General features: G+C 42.8%; 1 protein-coding gene across 1 annotated transcript; it reads left to right on the top strand.

Annotated features, from left to right (window-relative positions):
* The first annotated feature begins 13,053 nt into the window (after positions 1 to 13,053).
* Positions 13,054 to 21,113, top strand: SAMD7 (sterile alpha motif domain containing 7). The gene is made up of 8 exons (XM_050308178.1): positions 13,054 to 13,156; positions 13,891 to 14,017; positions 14,155 to 14,291; positions 15,354 to 15,432; positions 17,196 to 17,869; positions 18,326 to 18,447; positions 18,647 to 18,757; positions 19,202 to 21,113. Exons 1-8 carry the CDS (start codon positions 13,054 to 13,056, stop codon positions 19,472 to 19,474), a joined length of 1,626 nt encoding a protein of 541 aa, XP_050164135.1. The 3' UTR covers positions 19,475 to 21,113.

Here is a 21,113-nt window from a genome sequence, read left to right as displayed (position 1 = left end):
TGTCAGTAAAGAACTTGTTGGATTTGTCAGCTCTTTACTTGTGTTTAACAACAGAGTGACCAGGGATGAAGCAGGGAAAAGCAACCTGTATTTCTGAACACGTGCCAGGCTCTCCTGGCCCAAGACATGAAGTGCCCACTGGAGCTCAGTGAGAATGTGGAATGGGAATGTTTGATAACCTCTGTCCCCTGAATCTGGGGAAATCCTTAAGCAGGTTAAGCACCAATTACAGTGCTGGGCTGGGCTAACTAGCCCAGTCTGACACCAGTGTTTCAGGTGATGTGCTGCCCATGCAGAAACTCTTTCATCACTGGAGGCTGTTGAGTGACAGTGACAACACCTCACAGACCGCCTGTAAATTCAGTGAGAAGGGAAATGCAGTTCCACAGTGTCTCCTCTTCGTAGAAAGCAAATCTTTACCTTTTTTACATCAGCTGTGAGGGAGGGGGACAACAGGGTTACCCCAGAACAAAGCAGTTAATGAGAGGGAGGAGGCTGCCCTGGGCTGCAAACATGAGCAGAGCTTTGCCACAGGCTGTGCTGGGAACACACCATGTATCAGGACAGCCAGGCCCTGTTCTCTGCTGTGTCTGTCTCCTCCTGACACACTTCTGAGCAGGTGTCCTGCCCCTGCCTGCCAGACCTGTGTCTGCTTCCTGCAGCACTCCCGGGCAGCGCAGGGCAGGCTGAGCCTCTGGAGTTTAAAAGGAATGAACGCCTTCCCCTCTCTATCCAGTTAACCAGGCTGGGACCATCTGCCCATGTGTCACACTTGGTTATATCCACCCTGCCCTCTGTCCAGGCCTGGGGTAAGGTTAGGAACACAACCAATTTTGGAACAAAACAGTTAAAGTTGCATCCCACACAGCATCCATCAGTGAGAGATTAATGTGGATTTTTGTACTTTGCCTCATTGTGACTCCTTAATCCGGCATATATTCCAAAGAAATAATGCCATTAGAGGATTAGTGCCACAAGTTCATTTGAAAAAAAGGATTTGCAAACACTGAAATCCTATATTCTATGTACTTAATCACCAAGTATCATTTTGGGGATTTCCTCTCCCTTTAGTAGTGTCTCTTTCAATGAAACCCAAGCAAAGTAACAACTCTGTTTGGGATGACCCTTATTATCCATTAAGGAAAACAAAACCCCAAGCATCTGGCATAAATAATGCAGAATCTAAACACACTGGACTAAACACGTCCGTGCTGCCTTACAAATGCTGCAGTTCTACCAGAGAGGCACTCGGCCCAATATTTATATAGAAATTAATGATTTGAGTATTTATCTGCTAGGCATTTTTGATATTTTGAGTCCTGTGGCACAGAGTAACACTGTGACCTTTGTTTGCTCCCATGGCAATTCCCAAGGAAGAATGGACACTTCCCAAGGAAGCTGCACTCACTGGGAAGTGCTGTGCAGAACCAGGGTTAGGAACACAGCTCAGGCTTCCAGGTACAGATCAGCAGTGTGCTGCCCTCTGGATAAACACTTTTTTCCCATATATTCTTACACTCTCAGAAATATTGTACAACACTGACACTTCCCTGGAGCAAACTCATTCCAGACTTCTCAGATCAGTGGGCATGCCTGAGGATTCAATTTGATCCAAAGTGTTTGAGTATCCTCATCTTTTCCCTCAAAATAAATATTCAACCCTCTGATTTTAATGGCCCAGCAGCCTCAGTAGCTCCTGAGGTAGCCATTTAAAATACCACTTCACGGTGTGAAATGAAATGAAAACTAAATCCAACCACTTTATTCCGTGTTTATGGACAACCATAGAGTGCTCACAGGAGGAGGTTTGAGAGGCACTGAGAAAATACAAAGCCAGCTAAACCCTTGGGTTCATACTTCATGGGTGGAAAGGTTGAGGAAGATTTTGACATTTCACTGCACTTTAAAACATGACAAAAAGTAAAATTATGACACTCTGGTGCCAGCAAACAAAAGTGAGCTCTGCCTGACCTGAGGGGGCTGCACACTTGGCAGGACAAGGCCAGGTTAAAGACCAGGTTGGATGGGGCTTGGAGCAACCTGGTCTAGTGGAGCATGTCCCTGCCATGGGGATGGCAGTGAGGATGGAATGAGATGGTCTTTAGGGTCCTTTCCAAGCCCAGCCACTCTGAGATCCCAGGGCAGTGACCTGTGCTGGATGGACTCTACATTTAGAATTCTAAAACATATTCTTTTTTCAAAGCCAGACTTTACCCTATGAACTATTAAATATTAGCAGTGATAATTAGATTTTTTCCAACCACTCATCCATATTGAATATGCATTTTGAATTCCATAAAAGACTAAAAGATCTACGGCAGCAAATGTATATTTATATCCTCAATGCAGAGATTTTTAACACTGATATTGAGTTACTCCTTTTGAAATGGAGCTACACAAGTAGAAACTCAATGTTTCATTCTCTCTCACAATATACGAGACTAACGGAGAAGATTTTCAGTCTGGAAAATTAATCCCCTTGCAGTTAATCATTTACATGAATGGACAATCTGCAGAGTTCACGCAAGGCCTGCAAACTATATTAATTACTAGAAACCTAATTACAAACCAGCAGAGTCACAGGATCAGTGGTGCTTCCATACGGTACCATCTGGTAGGACGGGGCTGGAGAGTTCACCACAACTGCCCACTGCATTGTGTGCAACTTCAGCCTCAGGGTGGGCTGGCACAGAGCAAGTTCATGCACATCCAGGAGCTGGTTGTAAAGCACTTTTAGGGTAATCCTAAATGACAGCACCTGATCCCTGCATTCTGGTTGTTATTTCAAAAGTTAGTTCAAAATAAACCCGAAATCCATACACAGGGTAATGAAAAAATAAAAAAAATGGCCAAACAGGCAAATAGGAAAATGTCTGCCATGAAATGGTTCAGTTAGAGGCACAAAGTGGGTGTATTGCTACGTTTTGCTTTGTTAATTATTACTCCAATATAAAAAGGCATGTACAAAGTGAAATTCCATGTATGACATGAATATGACAGTGCAGCTTCCATTATGTCTGGTGTGCATGCATGGAAATGATAATTTAATTTTATCAACTGATTTGCTCTTTCAACATGTGGCAAGTTGAAAAGTTTTGTTTTACACCATGTTAGCCAAAAAAAAAAAATCAGGGCTTTGAAACCTCAGCTTGTATGGTTTCCAAGGGTTTTGATTCAGGGACACGTAAAATCCAGTCTTCTTTCCACATACAACACTTGGTCAATTTAATTTCCAAAGGATCTGGATGGTTTGCCATATTTCATCACTGAGATTCACTGCCTGGGTTTTGGAATTGAGAACAGCCACACTAAACAATATTTAGTGGCTTTGTTTTTGTCTAAAGTTTGGCTTCAATTCTCTCTGATTAATTCCCAGATTTCCACTGGGAATGAGGCAGCTGTGTAATCCACCTGGTTTCTCCAAACCTCTCTCTCAAGGGCTGTGGTAAATGTAATGCTTTTCCACTGAACAAGCAATCGTGTTGCACCCTGTTCCCTCTGCAGTATCTGCTGTCAGGATGAATTTAGTACAGGAGAACACCACATCTGGGCACTTCTCAGAGTGTCCTGCAACTCAGTAAGGAGCTGCCCTGCAACCAAGGGAAGGGCTGAGGATTGGGAAGAGAATTAACTCCCAAGGAATGCTCTAGCTTGAAGGACATTGTGCCCAGCCAGGACATCAGATGATTGCAGTGACTCTGACACCCAGCTTTGCCTGTTCCCTCCTCTGGCTCTTTTTCAGTTCCTTGAGCAGCAACACCCTGCCTGTTTTTTAGCCAATGTGTCACTGTAGAGTTTGCAGATTGTTCCTAATCCCAGGGTTCTGGGACACAGCTTCTTGTTCCAACTCATTCCTGCAGATCCCAGCCTACACGTCCGAGACTTCCCAACGCATCCCTCCTCTCCTCACTCCTGTGCTCTTCTAGATTAGACCTTTTGGGGGAAGCATGGAAGGAGGTGACATTTAGATAATGAATTTGATGAGTCTGAACACCGATTTCACTTTGGGAAAAGACAGGTAGAGCTGTGAGCCATTTACCAGGTTATGTGTTGGTCCAGTTAATTTCATTATACAGAAATTTGTCTCCACTGAAGTGCAGATAAGTAGATTTTTATCTTGCTTCAGTAGTTTTGATAAGGAGAAGAAATAGGGATTATCACTCTTTCACAGATTCCTCACTTGTGACAGACAGTGTTTAGAAACAGTGGATTAAAACCTGCTTAGATTCTAAAGTAGCAGGTTCTCTACTCATACAAATCCATTCCAGCACTGCATTTTGACAACCAACATAATTCTTGAACCAGTAATAAAATTATCTCATTCAATTTTTGCCTTCAATTTTTGAAGACTGATACATTCCATCAGCTGAGCCAGGTCCGTCACTGACTTTGTCAAAAGGCAACAAAGAAAAGTTCTGGCCCAAATCAGTGCTAATAAAATGTCAAGTGACAATTAATGGAGAGACAATTAATGAATAAAGAGCAATTAATAATTGTTCTTGATTCAGCTTTGGAATAGAACCTAAACTGCTCAAAACTCATGAGGTAAAACAGGAAAAACTAAACAAGTATCTTTATTATATTCCTGGGTTTGTTTCTACCTCAGGAATTAATTTTTGCCCGTGTTAAAATTTTTGTGGTTTTCCTGAAATGTCATTCACACGGATTGAAACATCTGATGAAAAATGGATGCTGGTGCAAGACTTTGTTTTTAATTTATTTGGGCAGCCCCACATCTTACACAGCATTTGCTTCAACTTCACCCAGACAATCTCCAAAAATCTCAGCAGAAGAACTTATTGCAAGACTGTGTCTACTCATTATATATCAAGTCACATTCCACAGCTACAGACTCAGTGGAGTGGACTGAACACAAACTGAAAATTATCTTTAAGCCTGGAATGCTCCTTTGCTTTCTTGTCTGCCTGCACATGCAAAGATCTTGACAACAACATGAAATCTATTCTCAGGTTATTTTAGCTAGTCTCCAGTTATTCTTTTAAAGGAAGTCCTAAAATAATATTTAAAACCTACTATTGGATTTTTTTAAGCAGTATTTCTGATTTTCTTCTTTGTAAAGAAGGTCCAGAGAGCAACAAAAGAGCCACAATGACATTTGCAGCAAAAATACTTAGAGAACCACAGTCAATTAAAAAAAATTCCCATCTTAGATACTGCATATGTATTTCGTGTTGTGTTATAAAAAATTAGTTTGTTTTCTGTGAGGATGTGCTGAACTAAAGCAGAATGACAGCCCTTTGCTAACAATAACACTTCTCTGAGAGTGATTTTCAGTGGGAATGAGCCCATTTTCTCCAGATTGAGGCACTGGTTTAGTGTTTGAGAGAAGATGAGGGACAATTTTGAGTTGTTGCAGTGAGCACCTGCTGAACTTGAGGCAGGTGTCCAAGGATTAACAAACATCAGCACTGTTGTACCATCAGCTGACAGGGATCTTGGGAGAAACTGAGCACTCCCTGGCATTTCAAACCCTGCCATTTGTAGGAACTGGTTCTGGGAGCCAACTCCTGGCCAGTGAGAATTAAAGAGTAACTCACCAGCTTGAGCAGTATAACCATCTGATCCCTGTGTTAGCCTCACAATGTGCTTAGCAGGATTTCCACCTTGCAGCTCCCCCCAATCCCATGGGATACACAGTCCTGGGATATCCCCACTCTGGGATAACTGCCTGCCTGTGGTCACAACTGCAGCCTTCCTAAAAATCAGTGTAAATGGGTGAGGCCACAGTGAGAGCCAGGCAACTGCAAACCCTCTCTGGGATTTCTTGTCGGAACAGGAAGATTTCAAGTGAATGCATCAAGCATCTTAAAAGCTAACAACAGCTTAGCAGGTTAAATGTGAAATAGGTTTATCAGCTCAGCGTAGTGCTCTTCATGTAATTATGTTTTTACAGCCTGGTTAGGGGATGGTATTGGAGAAGAGCTTGTGATGTCAGAGTGGGGAGGGCTTAGGAGCAGGGATGAGGGCTAATCAAGACAAGTTCAGTTTGTATTTAAAGTCAAGTCAGCGTTAGTTAAGGCAGTTTTTGACACGTTAATCTGGATGTGTTTCAAAAGCTGCCAAACACGTTACTGAGGCAGCCTGAAAGGAGGACTCACAGCAGAGTCACACACCCCTGGATGTTCCTGGTGTCTTCATTTACCCAAAACTAAGGTCTGCCCAATAGATGTAAGTATACATAAAACAAAAAGTGCTGGTTTTTAGTGTAAATGGTGATGCAACACTTGTTAAGCAGTACCAAGGGGTGTATGATCTTTCAGATTATGATTGGAAAGTCTTGTCTAGCGACAGAAATGGAGCAGGTCAAAGCAAACTTGTTCATGGTGATTTTATGTAAGAGCAGCACTGGAGTGCAGAGGGCAGAGTTAGGAACAGGCAGAGGGGATGCAGGAAAGTAAAGTATGTGATTGGCAATATTCTGATTTCTCAGCAATCTGCTCTGTGTGTTCCTATGGGTAAATAATTCTGCATATTCTGGTGCAAATGCTGTATTTTTTATCACATAAACTTAATTGTTTTAGAAATACTTAAAGATCTGTTTTGCAAATGGAGGATTTTACTTTGGGAAGGCTTGTCATTGCATATTCAGTATTTTAGTAGGAAACTTTGCATACAGAATGTGTTGCTTAATACAAATGCACCACTGTTTCACTGTCTTGTCTAACTGTAGCACAATATTCTTAGAAGCTAGCTGGATGTTAATATCTATCTATCTACCTTAATCTTTGTGATAATGTATCTTTTTTAAGTACAGTAGAAAAACCTCAACATTTTACAGAGACTTCCTGGAGCAGCGGATTTTCTAAATCAGTGTGCAACCAGAATTAAGCAAGGCCATCATCACACAGATATATTTGGCTCGTTTAGTCTGATGAACCCACAGTAGATTTACCCAGTGAAAATTTTGCCTGTGTGTGTAGCCACTGTAACAAACCCCAGTGCTGGCAGCTTGTAGAACACCAGTGTATGCAGTGGGGTATATTTTGGAAAAATAATGTCATAATGTAATGAGGGTTCCTCACAGCTCGTTATTACCTGAACCTGTGCATGGAATTAGCTGCAGAAAGGCTTGGGCACTGCTGTATTGCCCTCAGAGCTAAACATTCAAGTTCCTTGGTTACACAACAGGTGAACTGCCAGATCTCCACAGTGCCCAGGGGTATGGAAAGAGTGGGAGAGGGAGGCAATCCCAACTCAACTGACTTCATCATGGGCTGCTCCTTCAAACTGCAGCTGAAAAAGTTCAGTCAGTTTGAGATGCTGATTTCATTGCCTGTTTACAGGCTCAGGTGTGCAATTCCAATGTTAATCCCGTGGAGGGAAGAAGTTTGTATTAAAATATGTGACTTTATACATGAATTCATAAAACAATAGTGGGTTTAGTATCTGACACGTGTGACTTACACATATTTTAATATACCTGCAGGGATTTTTTTCAGATGAGTGTGCACTGTCTCTTGTTTTGTAATAAAGAAAGCTGACCTGGAATGATTAGTGATGAAAAGCCACACCATCTTGATTGACCTTAGTGGTCTAAGACACATCAAATGCAGTTCTCTGTGTTATTGGAGGATTGGGGAAAATCCAAAGGATCCTGCTGCAGTTTTTAATATCCTGACCCTTTAGGGTCAGTTACTGAGGATCCAGTATAAGTTTTCTAGATTTAAACTCTTAGTTAGCCAGTGAGGATAAAGAGTTGCTAAATGAGAAGAGTTTTAAATAACCTTCCTAAAACCCTTTCCTCTTTCCACTACCTGGTTTCTTTTGGCACTGGGAGAGTTGTCATTTGCACCAGTATTTCATGTTAAAGTGAGACATAAATTCCACTGAAATTCAACTGCATTTCATTTGGAAGTACCACCCTTGCATTCTAATGATTAGAAAGCTTTCCACCCCAGACTTCCATTTCCAGGATGGATGGATGGATGGATAGATAGATGGATAGATAGATAGAACCCTATTTTTTTATGCTTTAAAATTAAAATTATTAAAAAGAGTTTAGTTTCCTTTTAACTGAGCCCACTTAAGCCATATTTCGCAATCTTTAGGCTTCTAAAAAAATCAAAGACGAGAATATAGCGTTTCAGATGTCATCCCTAATTATGAATTAAACCCAGAGGGAAAACAAATGACATCATGCTTTTATCTCTGTGTATATAACTGATGTAATAGCAATGGCACATCCACGTGCACACTCACACTTTCCCCTCTACAACCACAATTTTTACCAGTTCTTGCTTGGTTATTGTACTCATAATCTTCACTCGTGAAGACTGGCCATTATTATTATTATTATTATTATATTGTACTCAGATTTTTAACAGGCACAGTTCAAGCCCTCAGTGTGACCCCAGCTGGAGCCTCTGGGTGCTGCTAAGAACACAAATAAATAATGTTAGCCCTGTGGTTCTGCAGAGACCAATCCTGTGGTTACAGTGCTGAGCTGAGAGGGACAAGAGCTGAGCACCATTCCCACCTGAGCTGCTGGCCGTGCTGGATCCATGTGCCTCCAGCGCCATAGCAAACACCAGGACTGCTCCTTTTCCCTCCACCATCTGTCTCTCTCACCTCGTAGGCTTTGTGGGATCTCAGTGTGTGTTTGTGCTCAGCACAAGGCACCTCCACCCCTGGTTTTAGTCCATCACTGTTGCCTCAGTGGCAGGCAGGAATAAGTTTCCCTTTGCCTTTGGCCGTTCCAGGGGGATCAAGCTGAGCTTCTGTTACGAACCCAGCTTAGTTCCTGAAGGATTGAGTTTGCCAGTACTAAGCCTTGGCTGCTTCCTGAGATCAGTGTGTTTAAAAGCCAGAAAGGGTGACTTGCTGCTTGCAATCTCCCCCAGAGCTGGGTCAGAAATGGGGGAACACTCAAGTGTCCACATGTGTGTGAAGGCATGTACTGCAAACTCTGCTGGCTGACACTCACAGTGTAAATATAGTTATTCTCCTTTCTTTAGGGAATGTATCGTTCTCAATCCAGTTTTAGGATTACACTCTAATCTCAGTCTCTGAGCAGTCTGTGCCCACGTATCAAGGATTAGAATTCAGCCTCTCCAGTGGCACCTTACCCCAATTAAGAAGACATATTTCATGTTCCTCTATGACATAATGTTAATATAATTGCTTTTTTGCTTTCCAAAAGTCATTTAATTTGTTGGCTGTGGACCCTGGAATAATGGCAGTCTCTAGCTTTGTGACTCTTAGCCTAGGTTTAGAGCAAGAACCCTTGATCCTACAGATAATGACATTAGGAGTATTAATAATATTGGAATATTTATCTATTTCTTTAAACAGCACTTGACTTTTCTAGTAATCAGGAGAGGTTTTTCTAAAAAGGAAGCCAGTGGAAACACAAATGAGACAATGTATGATTTCAGTCATAAGCATGGCTACATGTTTACATGTTTGACTGGTATCTTTGACATGGATTAACTGAGCATTTGAGACAATACTCAGCTTCTTCCAAACAGTCTGTGGAGCCACTGCTGAGGTACACTAAACACTGACTTAAAAAAATGCTAATTCCATGTGCTTGATAGAAAGAAAAGCAGTATTAGTTAATGAAACTTAAATGCATTTAGCTAAAAAAAACAGGTCTTCCAAGGGGCCTATATTATACATAAAACTACCCTGCATTTTGCCAGTGCCATTAACACCATGGACACACAGCCTAGTGCAGACACTTTGGAACTGCAGGGTGGCACGATTAGATTTGCAAACGCTTCTGGTTCATGAAGTTCGTGTCTTGCCACTTCTCATCTAATAAATTGAGACAGAATTAGTCCTGGGTGAGTGGTTCTGCCTGCTGCCAAGAAGGGTTTGCTGAGGGTAAAACTCTAAAAGTAGAGATTAACTTGTCTTCATCCCTGTAATGTGCTGTACAGCCAGGATTTGTGCAATAGGATCAGGGCAGAGCCATATATGAATCTAACACAGGACAGCTGGTGGGTATGAATTTATATGAAGCCTGATGGCAGATTTTGAGCTGCCCTCAAATCCCAGCTAATAAATGTATCACAACTATACTTTCCCTGTTCCCTCACAGGGGCTTTGCTGGTGTGGTTTCTAATATGACCATTCTTATGAAAATAGGCTGAGCCTTGAGTACCCTAAATTTGACCTGCCAGGCAGAACCACAGCTAAGTAACCAAAAAAGGTGTTTTTCCAAATGGAATAACATAGTTTGGTCAAGTTGAGTACCTCCTCCAGACACAGAGTTACATACAAGTCTTTATAGGAGGTTATTAAGCTAACTATTTATCCTACCTGATCAATTCAATACTTCCCTGAACAGGAAATTCAGGGAAATTAAGAAATAATTTAATACAGATAACATATACATATGAAACACGGCCTTTTTGCTAAATTTGAACCAAACTGGTATTCTGCCATTTGACTTGGAGAAGTAGATTACAATTCTGGTAGAAAAAACATGGCAATTTTTTTATCATAAATGCCAGAGTTATTTTTATGTATCTGAGAAAAAAATCCAAGCTAAGTTAAAAAGGATTGATTATCACACCAATGATGTCATGACACACCTCCAGTGAAAAACCTCATTAAGAAATCGACCCTTCCTTCTGGCTCATGATGATTCAAAAACTGGGTCAATGGAAGCAGTAAGGAGAGCTTGAGTGGAAGATGGGTCTTCTCCCACTAGGGTTTCCATGATTCTACACTTTAAAGTTGAACAGCCTGGTTTTAGTCACAGGTGTGATTTTAGGGGCAAGTGTAGAAGTTCTAGGAATGCCTGATGAAGGAAGTCTTTCACCTGGGTGTCTTTTGCCCACACAGGAACACATTCCCCAGAATACAGCCCATTCACAACTGTGACTAAAACAGGGGATGGATGCAATCCAGTAGGTCCTAAAAAGCAAAAGTGGTACAACTTGTCAGTCATCTGACAGACGAAATTTTGACAGTGTTAATAGTAGTTTTTAAGGTTTGTTTTTTTCTGATTTACTAGAAAAAAAGCCTAAAAACTAGATTTTTTTTTCTATTATGTCTACCAAGAACTCTAATGGTTTCTTTGCACAGAATCATAGAATAGTTTGGGTTGCAATGGACCTTTAAGATATTATTTCAATCCCCCTGCAATAAGCACTGACATCTTCAGGTGGATCAGGTTGCTCTGCTCAGATGCACCAGGCAGAGGCTGCAAGGAGGTCAGCACAAAGTTTAGAATTGCAGTTTATTTTGCAGAATGTTTAATACAGTCACTTATCCATGACAAGAAACCACCTAAATGGCTCACTGGACAATATGGTGTGGCAAATACCATCATCCCAGTTGGCACCTATTTTTTGAGCTGCTGAAAAGTTTAGTTCAGCACTAAATCGCTTTAGGACTGAGCTTTAAAATGCTTTAGCAGCTCAGAAGCACTTTGGCAGCTCAAATGCTCTTCATGAAGCCCCAGCATCCTAAATCGCTTTAAGTCTAAAGTATCCTAAAAAAAAAAAAAAAAAAAGGCAAATGGAAATATATCCAGCAGCACATGTTTGGATAATACAAATAATACCTGTGTCAAGAACAAAGGACGTGGTGCTAGTCTTGGGTTTGACTGGATGTCTGCTGCCAGGGAGACCTGAATCTTGGCCAACACAGAATCAAGTGGTTACATTTACAAATGTAAGGAATTTTTTAGTTTGAGGGAGCACCAGTGGGGTGGTCCAAGTGCAGCGTCTGCTCTCAGTCTGAACTGCTGAAATGACTCACCTGTCTACCTTTAGGAAAACTCATTTTGAGGCTCAGATCATCTCCACCGTACCAAGGAAATGGTAAATTCCTCAGAAATGTGAATTAGATTGAGAGCTTTCCCTTAATTCTGTTTCAACTCATCAACAGGGCAAAGGCAACAAAAGAAGTTATAATGATTAATCTGAGTTATAAATGGCTTGGGTAACAAAATACAAGATTTGGCTTCCAGCTGATTTTTGGACAATGAACAGTGCTCCTGTCTTTGCATTGCCCTCACTGTTTCCTCTACCAAATGCTGACTAAACTCATGGAGCTGTGACTCTTTATCTGCAGGATGAGAACACTCAAGCATTACATCTTCCTTCTTTCAGAAGACAGAAAGAGTCCATCTCCTCAGAGCTAAATGGGGATGGCAGTTCAAGTCCTTACTTTCAACTTACTTTATGAAAAAAAATAAAAATCAATAATTTGCTGTGGAACTCTGGGTTTAAATGAGTGTTCAGGTGCCCCTGCTGCTGCTTTTGGAGCTGGCCTGCTTCCTCTGCCAACCCCTCAGCTTAAAGCATTCCATACAGGATAACTTTTTAACATCCAGGCTCTGGGTTACAGGACTTGCTTCCTTTAGGACCTGTCTGCACAAATAATCCTGCTGCAGATTATTCACCCAAAATTCTGAGCAGGGAGTACTGTGTTTTTTCATCCCACTGGTATCAGGATCATTTTTAGTCTGGTCACCTTCCTCTTTGGACAGACCTGGAAATGCTCTCCCAGTCCCCCTCAGGGACAGTGCAGCTCCTCAGCCCTGCATTTGCAGTGTAGCAGTTTTTAGGCTAGATTCCTAACCTTCATCTGGCTTTATTCACTTGTACATATATGGGTGATTAATTTGAGTCTCACTTGTTTTATCCCTGTTTTCATCACTACAAAGCATGTTATTTTACCTTTTCTGCTGCATTTGGCAGCCTTAAGGGACTGATGTCTTTTAGAACAGCTCATTTCTACCATTTCTCTCCATCTGTTTAACTCAGTTTGCAGTAAAGAGGGTTCCAAACTATTGCAATTCCTAAATGAACCCAAAGATACCTGCCTGTCACTGCTGTGACACTGCAGGCAAAGCCTTTGGCTTAATTACATCCTTTTGAGCTGCTGTTTCCCAACATCCTGACTTTCCTTGCACTGTAAGACCCTGGAAGGACACTGAACACTCAGAGTAAACACAGGCAACATTTGCATTGTCCTGAAACCTGAAAGTTTCTACATGGTAAACAACCCACAAACATAGAAATAACTGGCATAACCTGCTCTGTTTCCCACACTGCTGATTCAGTTCCTTGCAGCATGACTCCCCGGGAGCACATGAGGAAGATGTCTCTGCTGGGGGAACAAGGAACGCTGGAGGAGAAGCACCTGTACCGATTAGCAAGTGGAATGGCAGCAGGAGGTGAGCAGGGAGGGACCCGAACTGCATCTGTTTATAGGATTGCTGATTCCTCTACAATAGACAAAAACCAGCCAGCAACAGGTTGGATGTCTTAAAAAGGCATTTTAAATTTATCTCGGGAGTAACTGCAGAAACAATTCTCTGAGGTAGTTTAAAGTTAACAGGGGGGGCTCCTGGCATTCAGAATTCGATTAAGAGATGCTGAGCATCTGAAAGACAAGTCAAGGTCACAAAAGAACTTGGCAACAAAAGCCATAGCTGGACATTATGATGCTCTGTCTCACCACTGTAGGCTCTTCTTTCTAGAACCTACCTTCTAAGGCAGGTTCTAGCTAATTAGACTTTTCTAAAAATGAAGCTCTATTAGAAATTAAAGCTCTCTCAAGCAGAGAACTTAACATCTATGGCTATTTTCTTGTAAATATACTGTCATGTGAATTACTATTTGTTGTAAATTGTCCTTTTGTACACTTGACCGTGTACATCCTTGTTTATTTTTAATGCAGTTTGATAGTATAAATTAGCATTATTTAAACAAATAGTTATGGTGGCAGCAGAAACATATTTTTTAGTTGCTGCTGTTAAAAAAAAAGTGTGATTTGCTAACATGTATTAAAGTACTAACTCGAACTTGAGGGGAAAAAGCAATCATTTTTTCTGGTAAAGTTGTACCGCAGACAGAATCACTCTCTAAGTTACCCACTGACCCCAGAGCCGTGTGTGCTTTGTGCCAGAGCTGCGGCAGCGGCAGGAGATGCTGATGAGGAATCAGCTGATGGCCGTGAATCCCCAGCTGATGGCGCCGGGCCAGCAGAGGGTGCAGGCGATCCCTGCCCAGTTTGAGCCGCGCCTGGTGGACAGGTACGGGCACCCCTTCCCTGTCCCAGCGCTGCAGTCAATGACGAGTGCGCTGTCCCTGAGCACCTACAGACTTTGGTTAGTCCTAACTAAGCAATGAACTCTGCGTGTCTGAGTTTATTTTTGGGTTTCCCTCCCAGAGACCTGTTACCTTCCACAGAAATGATGGCCTCGGCTGATCCCAGGCAAATCCACATCTCCTCCCACCTCGGGCCCGCAGTGCCGCCCCACCCCAACGTGCCGAACATCCTGGCCAACAGAGTTTACCCGGGCCCAGGTAAGGCAGCAGTGTCTGCAGCCTGAAACCTCAGAGTGTGTAAATGGGAGAGCAAACTGCACCTACTGCTTTGTGGGTAGTGTAAGTAACAGTTTATTTTCTTTAGATAAACAGCCTCACTAAAGGGAAACAGCCTGTCCACCAGAGAATGAAACTGAGCCAGGTTAGGTCTAAACACATCCATTTTGGCTTTTGTTAAATACACTGTTTTCAAAGTCATTTGCATGTTTTTTCTACTCTTTTTCTTTTTGTATTTTCCAAGCATTTTCACATCTGAAAAGAAGGCTGTAGCTAAACAAACGCCCAATCAATAACACCTTCACACTACATTTAACTCTTGCTCTTGTGTGAGTACTGGGTGCTTTATACTGATCATATTTAATGGTAATATCACGTGCCACCTTACTCATGTAGGGCAACTACAAGTTCTTTTAATAAAGGTTCAAAATCACAGGGCACAGCTCCCAGGGGAAGGCTGGATGTCACAACTGTGGCACTCCTGTCATGCTGCACGTAAATTTACATATCCCTTCATACAGAGTGATCTTACAGTTCCTTCTTTGAGATGAGTGAACGAATTCTCAATGTCACACTGATCTATAAAGAAGTATTTCTGGCTTCAGCTTTTTTTCCCCCCCTAATGTGGATCTCAAGTAAGACATTCCCTCAAGAGGAAATTCAATTTAAAATTACATGGCCTCCAGGCTGAAAGCAATCTTGAAGGAGCAGGTTTGCTTTGCTCAGTTGATGGTTATTATTTTCTGAGCAGTTATAAAACCACCCTGCTGTCTCCTTTCTTTATGGATAACAGCAGATATTCCTTAACCACAGATCTGATCCCTCAAACACCTAATTCTGGACTTGATGCTTGTTCTACTCATTCCCACCAAAGCAACAACCACAAATAGCATTTGACTTAAAGTCACATCAGCTTCCTGGTGGAGCCCATAGTTGAAGTCTTAAAAAGCTTTTTAAAGTGTCTCTGCATTGCTTTGGGGTTTGTGCACTTGCTTGAGGACAGAAGTGAATTTTAAAGACTTATTTTTTTCCCTTCCCTTTAAGGATACAGCTTTCTACAACCAGAATCCATGGAAGCTGTGGCCAGAAGACAGGAACTGGCTCAAAAGCAAAATATTGCCAGGTAATCCATAGCAAGCTTTGCTCTGAGGTGCCTGCCAGAATTAGGACAGCTGGCAATTACCAAACCACACATTTACTATTTACAGTGGTTGAGATCTTTTTCAACTCATCCAGAGAAGCACAGAGCCCTTGATTATCTATTAAGACCTGAAGCTACAGAACTTTCTGCTTGCTCCTATTCTGCTTTTAGTGTTAAAATGATGTAAGAAAAAACCCTTTAGCTTGGCTAAGGAAACAAACAAACTCCAGCCCCAGCCCTTGAACTCTGGATCTAAACACCCTGAGGCTACAAAAATTCAGAAACAACTTCAAACCTTCCAGCTGTGTGCTGTCACACACAACATTTTAAGCCCCTACAGCTGGTCCCTTGGGATGATCAGCTCTGTCTCCACCCTGCTAGGGTGGGCAGCTTTCTCAGTTTACCAAATAGTTCGAATATCAGGGTGTTTATAGAAAAGTCCACTTATTTGTTCCAGTTTGAGTGTAATCAGTAGGTGGTTAAGTAACCAGCAGTGCCCTCCCTTCACAGCCACACCATTTCCACAGCAGAACTCTCAACCACTCCTGCCGTGGGTGCAGCACAGCACTCAGTGGTGCCACCCCTCACATCTCCACTTCAAGAGCTGTGTGGGAGCAATGACAGTGGGGCAAGAGATACAGGGACGTGGTACACAGACAAAACACTTCCATGTGATCTCTGAAAGCAGAAAAGCAATAATTCAGAGGCTGTTGCAAAGATGAAAAGAGGGCAGAGAAAAATCCCTGAACGGAGTGATCAACTAATTCCTCCTCAAAGCAAAAATCTGAATAGATAGCTTTTGCCCAAACTGTTTTCCTGACAATTTTCCACTCTTCTAGGAGTCAGACTCTCTCTGACCTGTTATCCTCATTGCAGTGTTAAGAAAGCTATCTTGGTGAGCTTTAAAGTGCTTTACTTCACAGGCCCTTTTCCAAAGGAAGATGCAGAAATCCCACTGAAAGCTCATCTGGGAGCTCTATTTTTCTGTTTGGTCTCTGGCTTGGCTCCAGAGAAAGCTGATGCCAGCAAAGGTTGGTACAGCAGAGGCAAATACTACTCCTTGTAGTCTCCATATCCCACTGGTAAACTCTCCCACCCGCTATTCCAAGAGCAGGAAGCTGGCACAGGCTCTGGAGCATTGGCTTTATCCACAAGGAGGGAGATCAGCTGAACACTTACCAGCTGGGTCTAATCTTTTCACACTCTCAGAGCCCTGTTCAGTGCCAGGATCCATAGAGAATCACCCAAGGGACTCAGCATTAGCTCTGAATGTCACATTCCAGAGATAACACAATTCTAGTTCTTTATCATTTGCAATATCACTGGAATTTTGCAGTTTTCAGTGCAGTTTTCTGAATGGTAATGTAATTCACTTATTTGCTTTAGTCTTCAACCCTTAGGACCCTGGAGACATTTTTTTGAAACACCAAGTGAGCATAATCATCTAATAATGCCTGGATTAAAAACACACAAATGGTACTTTTGTCTGAAATATTATTTAGGGGCATCCCAAGGAAGATAAATTTTCCCTTCCTTTTAGCTTCCTCTATGTGTGTGACAGCACATTAATACAGCCAGGTTGCCATTCCATCTGCAGTTGGTGCCCTCTCACACACACAGCACTGCAGGGCAGAGACGAGGCAAGCAGTTCTCTTGCCTGTTCAATTATCTGAAAACTCAGATAAAAAATAAGGTGTTGGAGGAAGTGAGCTGCCCTAACTGCCCCTGCTCTGTGTGTCCCTCAGAATGGAGATGGAGATGAGCGCTATTTTCCAGCAGAAGGAGATGGAGAAAGCCCATCGGAAAGGGCTGCTGGGGCTGGAGGCGCCTTTCCTGTACCACCCAGCCAGCCCCATCGCCTTCCGGGGCAGGCACAGGCTGCCCGAGGGCCACCTCCCCAGCGACCTGTACGTGCATCGCAGCAGCCTGGATGACATCCACGGCAACGCCGTGCTCATGGCAACCAGCCCCTACCCGCCGGTGGCCACGCTGCAGAGGGAGAGGGGGCGCCGGCCGGGGAGGAGAGCTGGAAACCACAAAGCTGCGGATGGCAGCGCCAACGGCACCAAGAGCCAGGCCGAGGACAAACCCGCGGACTCCGCTGCGGCTGCGGTGGATGAGGAGAAAGAAGACAAGAAAGAAATAGAGGTGGAGACACCGAACAAACACGAGCAAAGCAAAAGCCAGGCTGAGCCGTCTGCAGCCGCCAAAAACTGTAAAGAATTTGAGCAAGGCTTGAGAAAGAACTGTGCTGCTCACGAAATTTCCACTGAAACCAACAGCTGCAGCAACACCAACGAGAAGGAAGCCAATAGCTCCTGTGCTGCTTTTGATGACAAGTACATGTACCCTTCTGCCATCCCATTCTCAGCGTTACCATATGGAATTCCAGTGCCCAACAACCCGTTGCTACCTTCAGGTTTGTCAGAGCTCCAGATTACAGTTATATGTTGATATAATTTGTTTTTATTGAGCTGGTCTTTTATTTCTTCCCCCTGTTTGAAGTGAATTTTTGTTACGGTAGAGTCATTGCAACTAAATGTAGAATTCATATGCTGCAAACAGTAATAACCGAATTCAGTTCCTGCTTTGAAAAGGAATATTAATTAAAATAAACAAAATTGCTGACTGAAATTGTGAGTTACTCTCCCCCTTCTGCCTGTAGCTTTTCTATATGTCCTAACTCTCAGTAGGCACTATGGGTTAGCAAAGGCTTGGATCTGTTCTGCTGAAATATTAGTAAAATTAAAGTAACACTAAAGTCTAAGGAATCAAAAGTCGTGGAGAAGTGTAAAAATTGACATATTAACAACCACTTCCTCCTGATTTGCCAGCAAAATTCTACAACCATAACTTCTGTGTTGCCTCCTCCAAGGAGCACATGGCCTGATCCTGAATGGAGAAGACATTTCCTCCGTCGAAGACATTCGCAAGTGGACTGTTGATGACGTGCACAACTTCATCGTCAGCCTCCCAGGCTGCTCGGATTATGCCCAGGTGATTAGAAACATTCATCACATTCTCGGGTCTTTAGGACCATCTAGATTTAAAGGTCATCAAAGAAATGTAAATGTGAGAGGATAAATCAGTAAAATTATTATTTCCTCCTTTTATTCTCTGGTGTCTCGGGATTAATCATAAAAAATAACCAGTCTGTTTTAGCACACCATAATGTGTTTTATCATTTTTTTTTCAGATATTTAAAGACCATGCTATTGATGGAGAAACCCTCCCACTGCTAACAGAGGAACATCTCCTGGATACAATGGGATTAAAACTCGGACCAGCATTAAAAATCCGCTCTCAGGTATGATCATTAAATGTGTGCCCAAGTCACAGACACACGAACGAGCCAGAAGCTCCCAGGATGAAGTCTTTCCAAACTAAACCACTTTTTTTTTTTTTCACTGATAAGGTAACTACCATAACACTGGGAGAAAAGAAATTACTCCAGCATAGTTTGCTTTTGGTTCTCTGTATGTTGCCACAACACGCAGGTTGGTTTGCAGTTTGCCTTCCCTGTGTCCCAGGGGTGCTGCAGCTCCCCGGGAACAGGAGGAGCTTACGAAAGTATGAGAGAGGGAAAATGCAAGGGATTTTTTTCACTCTTGCTAACCACTGATAACCCCTGGGGATGGCTGGGATCCCCTGGATGTCCCTGGCGTTGCTACCCGAGAGCCAACGTTGATGTTTAAAGGCGTTAACAGCGTCTCGAGAAGCGATTGCCGCGATTGTTCCTTTGTCTTTAAAGGTGTCCCGGCGCCTGGGAAACGTGTTCTACATGATGAATCTCCCTCTGCCGGTGCCCCTGCCCGCGCCTGCCGGGAAACCCTCGGAGCAGCCCTCGGACATGGCCTCCCCCCTGCACTGCAACAGCAGCGGGGACACGCTGGACAGTCCCTGCTCTCAGGACCCAGAAACTTCCCAGGCAGTGGAACAGATCGGTTCAGAAAGCAGGGAAAATCCCTGTGACACTGCTGGGTCTCAGGCTGACTTCCAGATGATGGCTTTCCAGAAAAGCTGAGCTAAAACCAGGACACAACATGTTTTTAATAACACAGGAACCTCTAGTCACAAAGTGATCGGGAAGGAGCTACAGCCTGAAACCTCTGTGTGGCTGAAGGAAATGAGCTGCCAGTGCAGCATGAGGAAATGTAGCATCTCAAAGGTATTAAAAATGCAACTACATGTTAGTGCAATTACTTTAAAGTGCAATTCATTGGAAAGAATACTAATACAGTCAGCAGGTAAATTTAATTTTTCATTACAGTCCAGTGGCACCACTGAAAGCTGTCAGAGACTCAGAATGCACTGTCTGTCTCACATCTGTCTTACACTGTGTTCCTGTGGGCTGCTGAGAAACTACCTGGGAAAGTCACAACTTCCAGACGTGGCTGACTCCTCCTTCCACTGAACAAAATTTATACCGAACATTTATATGGAATTCATTGGGAGAGTATGGAATTACCTTCAGAATACAGAGAAATCTGAGTTCATCCCACTGCTATTCCAGAACTAAGCCTTTCTAAGTGCCTGGGAAGGGTATACAGGGTATAAGGAAGATGCACGAATTAAACTCTGGACATGAAAATACCAGGTGTGACAGTAATTTTAATTTTATTAATTTTAATTATTCCAAGGCATTCTTTTCACCAGGGCTGGAATTTGGTTTGTGTGATTGCACAGCTGAGATTTTAGGGGGAAGCACCCGCAGACTCTGCCATGAAGACCAGTCACTGGAGGACAGGAGCATTCCTGCAGGCACCAGGCTCAAACCCACCTGGTTCCTGCCAACCTCTGCCAGAACAACCTTCCCCTGGCTTGCCTGGGAAAGCCATGGAAAGCCCTTCACTCAGCAGCGTGCTCAGTGTTCTTCTTTTTGGGAAAGGACACCGATTTTAGCCTGAAAGCTCCCTTTTCTCTGCAAAGATATGATTTCCCCTCACTTGTGCTACTGATGAGTCATTATCTCACAGCAAAAAAAAGAACAAGAGAACAAGAAATAGAGCTTTTGGCTAAGGATAAACCCCCAGCATTTATTGTGATTTCTGTGTGACTTATCTTTGTTCCCTCTGCAGGGGTTTGTTCATACACTGGTTTTCCACTGAGGCTTTGAAGTCAGTATATTTCCACCCTTCTCCTTGCAAGAACACTTCTTTACTCCAAAGGACACACAAATATTTGTGATAATTGAAGTTCTGTGAATGGAGTTCTGTGGATCTGCTGTAGGTTGCTACTTTAGATTCGCTCCCCTTAGTTTAGTTTGTGTGGCCTCAAGTACTTAAAGCCCAAAGAGGTATAGATGTTTAGATGGTGAGAGGAGGGAGAGTATTTTCATATTCTGTTCTTCTATTTTAGCTTAAGAGAACTTATTTTGTGTCTTTGCTGTATTTTTGCACTAGATAATGGGTAAATTAGATATTTGCAACAGTGACTTGAGATGTTCATCTTGTTATACTGCCCACCCTTTGCAGCCTTTGGAAGAAGGGCAAAACCCTGTATTCTTTTTAGCGTGGGCAACAATTTCTAACTTATTTTTGTACCGCTGACAATCACGCTGACAGCGTCACTCACCTCATTAAACATTTGGGTTTCAAACGGCATCCTGCCTGCTCCCTGCATGAAACGTTCGACTCCATCCACACGAGGTCTTCTCCACCCCG

This window comes from Myiozetetes cayanensis, unplaced genomic scaffold (genome assembly GCF_022539395.1).
Source record: "Myiozetetes cayanensis isolate MyiCay16 unplaced genomic scaffold, myiCay2020 scf13, whole genome shotgun sequence".
NCBI classification, from domain to species: Eukaryota; Metazoa; Chordata; class Aves; order Passeriformes; family Tyrannidae; genus Myiozetetes; species Myiozetetes cayanensis.
This window is presented reverse-complemented; position numbering and strand designations above follow the sequence as displayed.